Here is a 13,198-nt window from a genome sequence, read left to right on the forward strand (position 1 = left end):
ATTTATTAAAGAGATTGGAAGGAGAAAAACATAATATATGCTTGAGGAAAAGATATCCAATGCTATGCTTGCACAAATAAAAGTACTAGAAGTTAGGGACTATAAAGATGGTTTTAGGATCCAGATAAAATATATAGGAAGAAATTAATTCATCTTGAATAGAACCATGGTGACACAGTGGTTAGAATGTAGTACGGCAGGGCTAGCTCATTGGTCACTCCAGGAGTTCAGTTTTGAGCAGCTCATGGTTAATTCAGCCTTCCATCCTTCCAAGGTTGGTAAAATGAGGAAGCAGATTGTTGGGGGCAATATACTGCCTCTGTAAACTGCTTAGAGAGGGCTGTAAAGCACTGTGAAGCGGTATATAAGTCTAAGTGCTATTACTATCACTAGGTTTATAATTTATGTTCCTTTTATTACAACTCTGAATAACTTCATTAACAGCTTTATGTAACAGCTGTATTAACAGCTGTATGAACTATCCTCTGCTTGCTACTTTCTTCCAATGTGGTTGATGCTCATAAACACCAGCAAATTAAAGAAAATTGGTTGTTGTATCCTATGCTGCCTTTGATTTGTCTTGTGTTAATCTGAGGACAAGGATCTCTGCATCTTATCTTTGCTCTATCCTACTTTGCATCAGATGCAAATTACTTCAACATGATTACAAACTGTTTATCTTTTTTTCTGGTTTTAATTCTTCAGCTTTGTACGTACAGACTATTAACACAAAGCGCATAACAACTGCATGTGGTTTAGATGATAACTTCATGAGCCCTTTCTGCACTGAATTTTGATTACAATCTCTTGCTCATCTGGAAGTAAATTTTCTTGAACTCAGATAAGCGTACTTTTTAGTAGATGTTATAAAGTTACACTATTAATCAACATGAACTTGATTAGATAGGCAGTAGCTAAATCACAGTGCAAAAGAAATCCTAAAGCAAAAGGCAACCAATTCAAGATTGTTTTTTGAGCTGCAACAAAACATTCAAGTTCTTTTTCTACCATATCAATGGACTGTTTTGGATAGAAGACAAATGGTAATAACTGTAGAAAGCACTACGTTTAGTAATGCTGTAATAAATTCCCCTAACTCAGAAACTGGCCACACTTTTGATGTGATTCAAATTTTAATGATAATTCTTCTGGCAGTTAATTTTTTCAGAGAACTGAGGCTGAAGCTAGGTAGGGGCAGTTATACAAAGTGGTTGTGGCCTCATGATAAAATAGGGATGCTAATTTTTTTCCTTTTTGCCCACATTAAAAGTTTGTGTGGCCGGAAAACTATGCTTATCTCATTTCAAGAAAATTTACTTACAGATGAGCGAGAGACTGTAATCAGTTTCCTTTTTTGCTTAACCCTAACACTTCATGTTTCTTTGTTTGTTTATTTCCCTTTACCAAAATAGTAGAAAGTGTTTCAATTGATTTCCAACAATCATGATCAGTGAGTAGCAATGAAAGAGGTTGCCCAAATCTGGATTAAATAAAAGCTATCTTGTTGTTTGCTCAATAATTCTTTTCTAAAGCCCAACCATTTTTTGCCTATATAAGCCACCTTCCCTTTTCCATTTTAATCTTGCTTTGAATTCTTTGAAATATAGAACACTTTCACAGTATACAATTGCCTCTGTCATTACTATAGACAAATATAATTGTATCAAATTGATTTTCACTGTTCCAGCAAGTTTCTGACATGCCAACTGTACCAATATTCTCTTCTGCTATCAGGCAATTACTGTAATTAATATAATCAAAATTTAATGGAAAATACTGTATTTGGAAAAATTATGTAGAATCAATATTTCAGCAGGTGAAGTTTTCCCTGTCTTTGTACGTTACGTTTAGCTTATGCCTGTCAAAATCTTTCTTCCAGAAAACAATTAAACACACAGGGCACTTTAATGTTTTAAAGATTTTCTTGCCCTACACACTAGTGCCTTTCCAGATTAATTAACTCCTATTTCTTGTTCTAACCCACTTCAACATGCCAGATTTGATCTTTTAACCTGTCATAACATGTGACCAAGAGAATCGAATGACAGCCTTTATGCTCTAACCCAGACTTTGAGTTTTTACTTTCAGGAAGTTTACTGACGAAAAGGACTTTTCCATTGACATTATTGTACTTTATCTGTCATATTGTCTCTTTGTTTCCAAGTGAAAATATCTTCCCTCCTCAGTTTTTAATCAGTTCTGTGCTTCAGTTCACCATTCTAGCGATCGGAGATATTCTTTTTAAAATTTCCAAGGAGCGAGTCTTATAACAGGACCTTAGAGCAAATTTCATTACTCTTGCTGATAGCCTGCTAAATAGGCATGGGTGTCTAACAATCCATAGCATATATATTACAATTGTTCATATAAGTGTTGAGCTGAAAGATTTCAAGTGAAAACATATGATAAAGTGAAATGGATGTGATTTGGGAAGAGGGAGCTTTTGTTCCTAATGTTTTCATTCTACTACCAAGGTCATTGCAGAAGAAACCGAGTTCTCTTTTGGCAGCTGCCATTTTTCTGACACACCATTGTCAAAGAAATAATGCTGTGTTATAATTTAGCAAAATTTAAATGTAGCTTTAGGGACATTTTCACGTGATGTCTTCATATTATACCTTAACCCCTGCTTTACACTGGTTAAAATGCCCTTGACCCCCTAAGAAGGCTATTATATTTCTGTCATTTAGGTAGGGGAACCCACCAGACCTAATGGGTAATTCAAAAGTTATAAGCTTAACAAAATCCCTATTGACAAATCAATACTTTTCTGTAAATTTTTTAGCTCTCTCTAAAATGATGGAGCATTGATCTTAGGTTTTTCTGAAAGCAAAACCAAACACAAGTCATACTCTTTTGTGTGTGTGCCTGGGTGTGTGCATACAGACACACATGTAAGTAAGTGTGCATGAAAAGAGAAAGAGAGAATCAAAACTAAATTTGCTGCAGCTCTAGTTTTTTCCAAATGCAATCTTAAAAATATATTTCTGTAACTGATAAATAATGTAACAGCAATAACTTAGTAATTAAAGAATGCAATATAATTGCTATGAAAGGCATTTTTCTGCCACTCCACTCTCAATTCCAACAGTGTTACTTCCAGAAGTCTCCCCCCCCCCCTCTTCATATTTTGGAATTAGTCTGACATGCAAAAGGATTCTTTTTATGAGTGATTGATCTAATAATTTGGGTTTTAGAAAGAACTAACATGTGGCAAATTACTTTGCTGTTAATACATATATGCCAGTGAGAATTATTATTAATTGCTGTTGTTTATCAATATTTAACTGTGTTTTCTTCTACCCTTCCTCAGGCTGTTGAAATCCTCTTCAGTGCTCTAAATCAGAACCTGGTTCAATTTGAGTTGAAGCCCAGTGTCGAAATAATTGTTTACGTCACTCAGTTAACATTAGGTAAGTTGGCACAGGATAAAACATCTAGGGAACACAATGTAATATCTTATGATCAGCTTATATTTTTTCTGGAAGGAAAATAAACATTAAAGAAAGCTATCATATTGATCCCAGGGATTTTTCTTGGATAAATTGGCATTGCAAACTTTTAGCAAACATTCAGAAAAGCTTGTTAGATATTCTGGGAGCTGTACAGATATCTCTTAATAGCACTAGGTGAGTGAAAGCACATCTAAGTAGGATTCATTTAAATATGATTCAGTTGAAAGAAAATGAAAAGAGAGATGCTTGAGAAATCCCTACCCATAAATCTAGGTTTAATTGGCGGATAAAACAATTGAGATACCCAATTCAAAGAGAGGAAGAGTTATTTTTGAAAAGACTTAATCTGGTACTGATTGATGTTCAGTAGGAATGAAAAATAATCTATTCGGATTTATAAAAAAATACAATTATGGCAAATAACAAGAGATTTGTTTCTCCAGTTTTTTTGTCCTTCAATTAAAACCTAGTCATACTTCTGTTTTTATAACCTAGTACAAGAAGAACAGAAAACACTGGAATTTTATTTGGTTTTCCTCCCATAAGAAGCAATCATGACAACTAAGAATTTTTAAAAAGAAAACATAAAGTTTTCTTCAAGTAGATCTCAACTCCTGGTGACTTCATATTAAAATTAAGGAGGGGGGAAATAGAAAGTGATTAGTTATTTGCTAAACTGGCTTTTCAAAACTAAAAAGATAGTTGATAATTGAAAGCAATTCTCTTTTATCAAATTGATGAAAAATGAGAAAAGAATGAAGGATTTGTTTTCTGCATAGCATTAAAAACTACATCCAACATTATGATAAAGTCATTTCTGGAAAGGATTGACTTGAGTCTTTTGCAAACACTGTTCCCGATTAGCAGCTGTCTCCAGCGTAGTTGTAATATATCAAGTGGAGAACACCATACAGGGAGCAGATGCAAAAAAAAAAAAAAAAGCATATGGTATGAATGAAATGGTTTAGTTACTAGGCAACCTGCTATTTCTTTTTCATTATGGAGCTACTTAGAACCTTCAGGGTTCCAAGGAAGTAGTACTGATCCCTCACCATACATCTGACTACAGCACAAAAACAGAGAGACACAAACACACACACACACACACACACACACAGAGAGAGAGAGAGAGAGAGAGAGAGAGAGAGAGAGAGAGAGAGAGAGAGAGAGAGAGAGAGAGAGAGAGAGATCTTGTTAATGATAATAACCTAGCAGCAGCAAAGGCATGAGACTGATACATCCTGCCATGTGTACATTTAATGACTTCATCTTATGTATAATATGATCTTTTTTTTACCCCTCAGCACCTCTTGTTGATTCTGGTGCAGGGCACAGCAGCTCTGCAATGCTGATGTTGCTCTCAGTGGTCTTTGTTGGCTTGGCTGTTTTTTTAATCTACAAGTTTAAAAGGTATGTTGGTACTCCTTTCTGTTATTCACAAAAAAATCTGCTAAAATAAAGCAAAGCAAAGCAAAACAATCAATTTCCTATCGATCGATTTAAAAATTCAGGGAAATAATGGAAAGAGGCAGAAATGGGTTGCAAATCCTGGTGCTACCAGTTCGCTTGTGGTTAGTGTGCACACATGCGCATGAGTGACATTTCTGTGCATGCGCAGAAGCATGCGGGTGGATGGAAGGAGCCTCCCACCACCACCACAGCCAGTTTACCTGATCCAGCGCAAACCGGGAGCAACTCACCTCTGGAAAGAGGATTGAAGATACTTTACTCAAGGACGGGAAGCAAAGATGAGTTCAAGGCATTCATTTCAATATGGGCATCAGTCTTCTATATTGAGATAATGAACATATGACTTTACTAACACTAGAAATGTAGGAAACAGTAATGTACACATTCTGAACTAATTGTCCAAACCATTATCAGTGGAGCCAATTCTCCTCAGTTCATCGAGTTATGCTGAACAAAATTGTATCTTTTCAAAATAAGGACAATAATGAATGCCAATACTGAAACTGCAGTTTTTCTTGCACTCTTCAGATACAGTAGGAAAATACTGTTTGTTACTAATCAATACAGCTGGTTGTGCCTCTGATTAGCAGCTGCTTCTCATTTAGTCCTTGGTCACTATTTCATTATTAGTACCCCTAATTTTCATATGTACATCATGGAAATTAGCAATAATACGTTTAAACACCTAAAATTCTAAATGTATGCATTTCATTCAGTTGTTTCTATCATCATAGATTTAACTGATATACAGGTTGGTGAATACCCAGAGTTCAAGAACTAGCACATGTTATAAGTAGTGGAGCCATTTATACAGAGCATGATTATAAATTTGGAAAGACATGGTAAGAGTTGAACTTGTTTTTAACCCCAGTTATGTCCATTAGCTAATGGATTGGATTTTTTATTGACATCAAACACTTCTCTTTTCCCAGCTTTTCTTTGCAAATGAGGAAGATATATTTATAATGCACAAGCAGAGGTTAGCTCACATAACATTGCATACTTTTTTTTAGACTGCTTTTATCTACATTTTCCTGGTTTTATATTGTTATTTATTTTAAAAAACAGACATAAGATGTTTTACATATATTGTTTCTTGGGATTTATATAAATTTTGATAGTTGGCTAAAAATCAGTGTTATTACTGATTTGTTGTTATCATTACCTACATCTCAATATCCTGCCCGCTAATATGAAAGAAGGTCAATGCAGCTGATTGCTTTTTCCATTGAAATATCTGTCAATAAGGAAATGAATTCTCTCTGTTCTCAGAAGCAGCACATTTTTTGCTTGCTGAAAACATGATGGATTGACTGATAGAGTGGATTGACTTCAATATTGCCATTTCAGGAAGCAAAATATTTGTCATTTGTCCAAAAAACTAACAGAGTTTTGCAATGTTGTTTTAGTGATGTTTCAGATGGTATATTTTGGGAAATTTATATAATTATAATTCCACAAATGACTACTGTTTCAGAACCTCAAGAAATCTTAGGGCTTCAAGTAAATATAGTGGAAGTATTTGTATACGTGCATACAGATTTTATATCTAACCATTATTATTGAATATTTGAGGGAAAATATGCAAATTGCAACATTTTATTCATTGAAGCAAATCAATTATAGCTACATTCTGAGTTTCTTAGAAAAATATGAGTTTCATACCTATTTAATCATATTTTCAAGTGTTTTCCAGGATGAAACAATAATATACTTAACACTTCAGTAGGTCAATAAGCCAAAATTCCAGAGAACAGATTATCTTTGTTATGAAAAATGCACTTGCAGAAGGTTATCAAATCTGGCTGCAGCTTTACAAGGATCTGCCACATTTGAAATAATGAAGTTATTCATCACAAACCTAACCACATTTTTTATTTTTATCATAATGATTCATGCCATCAATAAGAGTCTTTACAATGAGAGCTTCACACGGTCTTTCTATATTGTTTCTATTTAATTATATGATGCAATGATAGTTTGCTTATTCATTCATAATACATGCCTAATGGGTAAAATGTTTCATAACTCTTTGTCATTGTTAGATTAGATTAGCTTTATTATTAATTTACAAATAAACTCTAACCCGAAGCCTAGTTAATGAATAGCAGCTGGATGCCCTTCCTGATGCCTACATGGAGTTTTCAGCAAATATTTTTTTCTTTGCACCCTAAGAGAGAAACTTCTGCCACTATCTAGGATTAAACTTTCAACCTTCCGAATGGGAGGTGAAACCACACCAACCCTTGGACAAGAATATTAACCTGTGTGTTTCCATTTTTTTTTATATTGCTGAAGAATGAAAAAAAAATCTGCTAGTAATGCACAGCTCCAAATGAGAATTTAACAAAAAAGCTTTATCTGTGCCAAACATGAGTTTAAATTAGAGATACTATGTACAAGTCTGGATATACTTCATTAATTTTATGTCTGATAGAATGGGAGAGATTGTTTCTCCATAAGCAGAATATTCACCTAACCTTTCTCAACACTTCGTGGAGCAAATAATGACAGAACATAAATCACAGTGATTATTTGATAGGAGACTGATTGAGATGGGGCTGGTTTGATAATTTTGAGGCTACCTATTTGAAATATGAAACAAAAAATATACATTTTATTCAAGTAGTCTTAAACATTTGCAAACAACAGTTAATTTGTAAACAGTAATACAAATTTCACAACCCAGCTAGTTAATCTTCCTCATTGCTGGATGTGAAATTAGTCCAAGGGCACAACATTCTGAGCAGGAACTCTAGTTATGATAATTTGAACACGAAAAAAACTTTCTTGAAAATTATGAACCCTTAAAACAGCCAGTGTAGTAAGGTGTGAAGTGAAGGCATGCATCATTTATGAACTTCTTCCACACATACACATGCTTTCAATTGCATCTTGTGAGAGTTTGTTGCAGAAAAATCAAATCCAGAAAGCATTACAGATAACTGATTCAGCTGGATTCATCAACTTCTTTATATACATATTAACAGATGAATAAATGTACAATACGAATAGTAGATTCTTTCAACGTGGTAGAAGTTGCAAGCAGAACACAAGCAGGAGAGAACAGTTTCATTCCAGAGTTCAGAGTAGACAGAGATCAGTCTTAAGTTTCAGCTTCAATTCTCAGTTCTGTTTCAGTTCCCATTGGCTGACTTAGTTGCTATGCCTATTCATTGGCTGACCTTGTTACCATGTCTCTCCCAGTAATGAATATTCTAACACATCTCTTTTTAAGTTCAGTCAAATAATTCAAGGGGGCTTATATTACAGACATGAATTTACCAGTGACTCCTTAAGTTGCACCTCTCAGTCTTTCTTGGAATTGGACATACTGTAAAAGCAATAACTTACTCTCTTGAAGAAGTACCTACTTTTTTGTAGTAGGGAAACTATCTCAATATCTCCAGTGCTGGCTCCAACAAAAATAATTATGCCTGATAGCAGAGTTAAACTTAGGAGTTCACTACCATTAGATGTTGATGGGATATTTTGCAAAGAGATTTGGACTAGACATATGGGACAGAACTCTCAATCTCTCATAATATTGATAGCTATTTAGTAGCTTAATTTTTTAACTTCTGGGTTTGAAAGCAGAAATACATATTTTAATTTTGTAAATACAACTGTAGATTCCTGTGTAATGTGCTTTGCTGGAGAAGGCATTGGCCTAGTCCAGCAAAACTATTTTTAAATTTTATAATACTGTTTCAAAGAAACACTATTTAGCAGGGATATGTGGTCAGGGGAGGCAGGGGAGGCAGAGCCTCACCTCTCATCATGAAATAATAATATATAATAATAATATCCACAAGGGAGTTTTATATATATAAGAGGAAGAGGAGGGAGGAGGAGGAGCGCGCGCGCGCGGGGCAGTGCCAGCTGGGCAACCGGCGGAGGCAGGAGGGTTCTCGGAAGCACCAATAACCTTCCTGCCTCTGCTGTACTTTGCACGCTCCTCGCGACTGCAATCGATGTCCAGAAGTGGCAGGGGCTTGATGATGTTGCCGCAGCTATCATGCGCAGACGGATGGAAGTAGCCAGAGTGGTGCCGAGGCAGTCCGGTGGACGAGCGACCGAGGATCAGGCTGCCTGATCCTCCATCGCTCGCTCGCTCTTTCTCCGCCTGGACCCCTCAGAGCCACTCTGGTTACTTCCGTCCGGCTGTGCCCAGCAGCGATGTCGGCAATGTCATCAAGACAAAGTGGCTTGGAGGCGAAGTGCTTTTCAGTGCTTTTCTGTGCGTCTGACGTTTAGGTAGATAGCTGGATGTCCTAAACGCCAGACACACAGAAAAGCAGCTGCTGTTGGGGATCGCGGAGCGCGAGCTGGCGGAGCGCACTCAGGAAGGCGGGGAATGGGATCACGTGTGCTGGAGGCTAAGGCAGCCTCAGCCTCCAGCACACGTGGTCCCATTCCCTGCCTTCCTGATGACGTCACCAGCCTCACCAGCCATAAACCTCACCGCACGTCACTGCTATTTAGTGTTCAAAGAAACACTATTTCACTATTTAGGATTGAAGAATCTGCAAACTAGTCTGTTGTGATTATTTGGATTTTATCTCATCAGGAAAGCAATGTGCATTTTTGTGACGAGATAGAATTCCAGCTAGCATATTGGTTTTTATTTAGCCGAGATAGGGTAAACATGTGTCTGCATCAATTTTTAATGTTATAAATTGCTACAATTGGCACTCTGCTGACACATATGCGGGAGGTTTATTAAAGGCCTGTATAAAGCAAGAGATGCTATTGGATATGGGCGCATGGAAGAAAACTGGGAGGAATAAAAAGTATCTTACTGTGAACAAAATGATTATATAAGAAAAAATATTAATTGTGTTATATGTTCTTTCAAAATGAATGTTTGTGTGAATACCCTTAGGGAGCTTCTGCACACACAATCTAAAACAGACTGAAGTGAGTCTATATTTGTTCAGCATGGCAGTGTAAAAGAAATTGGCTCAGCTTCTTTGTCGTGTACAGAGCAGAAAAAAATTACCCTCCCTAGATCCGCCTTAAAGTTACATTTACAGATAATCCTTGTGTGATGACTGCCTAATTTACTCACCATTCACTGTTATAACCACAATGAAAATTTAACTTGGTGCCTAATTCTGACATTTGTGATCTCCACAGATCTATAGAAAAAGGAAAGCTGAAATAAGATGGAAAGCACGATGGTAGTCTTTGTTGTTTAGGATTGAATCTCAGTAGAGATTTAGTCTAATGACAAGAGTTAGTTACTGTTTAAGAAATGATGAGCGAGCTGCTATTTGTCTCCAAAATTACTACAGGTATTCCTTGACTTCAACAGTTCATCTAGGGACCATTTGAATTTACAACAGCACACAAAAAAAGTGATTTATGTCCATTTTTCACACTTATAACCATTGCAGCAACCCCGTGGTCATGTGATCAAAATTCAGTCAGCTTGGCAACTGACTCATATTTATGATGGTTACAATCTACTGGAGTCATGTGATCTCATTCTGCAGCCTTCTGATAAGCAAAGTCAATGGGCATGCCAGAGTCACTTAACAATCCTGTGCAGTTTCACTTAAAACTGGGACAAGAAAAGTCATAAATGGGGCACAACTCACTTAATAATAAATGTCTCACTTAGCAACAGATATGGGCTCAATTATGGTCATAAGCCGAAAACTATCTGTACAATATTTCGAAATTGAAAATAAACATTGCATGAATATATTTGGACCTGAGAAGAATTTAAAAGAAAATCCCCATTTGAGAAGAAAAAAGCATATAACATTTTCAATAAGAAAATAGTAGATCAATATTACTATATTAGTAGATCAATACTACTATAAAACACATTGTGCATATTGGATCAATGTCTACTCTATGATTCAAATATTCATTCATCATATCCTAATTTCTCTTTTTAATCTGGCTGAAGATGACCATGCTGCCACTAAAATAATCATAGGATTTTTTTAAAAAAATGAAATTTTAACAAAGTGTTTAAAATATATTTAAAACAGAAGGGCATATTTGGAGAAAAAAAGTGGAATATTTGAAGTCAAGAAGTCTGGACTGATATAACTGTCCCAAGTTTGTTTTATAATTCTAGCAATATTCAGACTGAGGGCACTGTCTTTTTAGTTTTCTTTTGGTCTGCCATGTACAGAGAAGGAGAGATTTAATGAGTTCAGGAAATTCAGTTCTTTCATTAGTATGATATCTAGATCTGTAAAGGAGTGCTTTTTGTCTTGATGAAAGTACTGTAGAAGCACGGCTTCAAGAAACTTGACAAAGTGAAGCACCTTCCTATTTCTGAGCAGCAAAGTGAGCAAGAAAAATGGCTTCTTCATATGTGCGGAAGGCACTTTTATCAAAGTAAAATGGCTGTAAAGTAAAGTAAAACTTTACTTTCAAAGTAAAAAGACAGATCAGCCCTGCCTTTGTGCTTCTAATTGAAGATTCGAGATAGAATACGTTGCTTCTTCAGCTTAAAGCATCTTACTGGGTTGAGCCTACCTTCCCTCCCCCTTTATGCCTATCCAAGTTTAATTAAAAGGGAGAAGAATTTTCTGACATGAGGCATTCTATTCATTAAGTTCTGGACATTTCCATATGAATTTCCCATACATTGTTTTGGAAATGTTTTCACTTAGGTGATTCATGTGACATGGTAAAAAAAATTGGATTAAGTTGAGAATATGAAATTTTATTTTATTTCTCCCCTTATCTATTTTAATATGACAGAGAAGAGAAAACATAAAACCCATTTAAGTGTAAAAGGCAGAACAGTCAGTACAGATACTAATATTTTGATACTAGCCAGAAGTAGAAAAGAAAAGGTAGAAAAGGTAAGATTTCCAAGAAATAATGACATATTTATATGAGTTATTAATGACCTAATTAAGATATATAAAATCAGGCAAGCATGCATCAAAGCTAAATGAGCTTGGCTCATAATCTGCAAAACTGCTAGGACAATCATACACGTCTTAAAAGATAAATCATAGAGAAAGATCAAAGGTACCTGATAACTTTGCCCTAGAGAAAATAAGATTAAGCAGAAGTGTTACTATTTTTCCTCCCAGTCACTTAGCAGTCATTTAAAAGGATGTCAAAAGGAGGTGAATGGAAGAAGAGTCACACAACATTTATTTTGAAGAAAGCTCATGATAGCAGTAATTGCCTGGGAAAGCAATCAATGTATACATTACCATTCAGATTTGTTAAATACTATTATTTTTCTCTTTTGGATAATTCTTGGTACAAGTAAGCTCCTTATTTAAAAATATCATTTTTAAATAAGGAGCTTACTTGTACCAAGAATTATCCAAATTTTTGTTGTCCAGGATTCCTTGTCTTGGATGTGTTTGCTTCAGTTACTATCACTATTGTTTAATCAGATTCTCTGAATCTGAATTTATTAGTTGATGTCAAGTCTTCATTATATCACATATACTATGCAGCAGTAGAAAATTACACTATTTCCTGTTTGTTATAGAGCTTGTAGGTTGAAGTGACTACCAAAGACACCAATTTAAAGACAAAAGTGAGAATGTATCTCATCTGATATGTAGGGATTTAAACTCTATGGTATGTATGATAGACCCTCGGGTTTGAAGAAGACACTCTGTTGTACATGGAGGTGGTGCTGCAATCCAGCAGAGTCTAGCACAGTGGGGTAAAGCACAATGGGGGCAATTGAAGTCTACTGTTGGCACTGTGGGTTTTATTGTATGATGTCATTCACTGTTTTTTATCAGTTTTTGGTGGTCCCTAGCTTCAAAGCTAATGGAAGCTTCATAGCCCTCCTGGGAGGGCTCACGAGGCTGGCTACTGGGGCTGGTGAACGCTTCGCTGGGTGAGGGCCTTTTACCAACCGCCTTGAAAGAGGCGGTGGTGAGGCCCCTGCTCAAGAAGCCTTCTCTGGACCCAACGGAGCTAGCAAATTACCGTCCTGTCTCCAACCTTCCTTTCTTAGCGAAGGTTGTTGAGAGTGTGGTGGCTCAGCAGTTTCCGCGCCACCTGGAGGAAGCTGATTATCTAGACCCGCGCCAGTCCGGCTTCCGACCCGGTCACAGCACGGAGACAGCCTTGGTCGCGTTGGTGGATGATCTCTGGAGGGCAAAGGATGGGGGTTGATACCATCGACCATGGTATCCTATTGCGCCGTCTGGAAGGGTTGGGGGCACCGTATTATGATGGTTCCGCTCCTACCTCTCTGGCCGGACGCAATGTGTGTTGGCAGGAGAGGAGAGGTCGACCGCGAGGCCCCTTATCTGTGGGGTCCC

General features: G+C 36.5%; 1 protein-coding gene across 1 annotated transcript in view; it reads left to right on the forward strand.

The window, feature by feature from the left end:
- Positions 1 to 13,198, forward strand: part of SORCS3 (sortilin related VPS10 domain containing receptor 3) — a 541,760-nt gene that overhangs the window by 525,785 nt on the left and 2,777 nt on the right. The window contains exons 24-25 of the mRNA XM_081954063.1: positions 3,314 to 3,413; positions 4,760 to 4,865. Coding sequence (XP_081810189.1) covers positions 3,314 to 3,413; positions 4,760 to 4,865 — 206 coding nt within the window. The remainder of the gene's footprint in view (positions 1 to 3,313; positions 3,414 to 4,759; positions 4,866 to 13,198) is intronic.

This window comes from Natrix helvetica (genome assembly GCF_964273705.1).
Source record: "Natrix helvetica genome assembly, chromosome: 5".
Lineage (NCBI taxonomy): Eukaryota > Metazoa > Chordata > Lepidosauria > Squamata > Natricidae > Natrix > Natrix helvetica.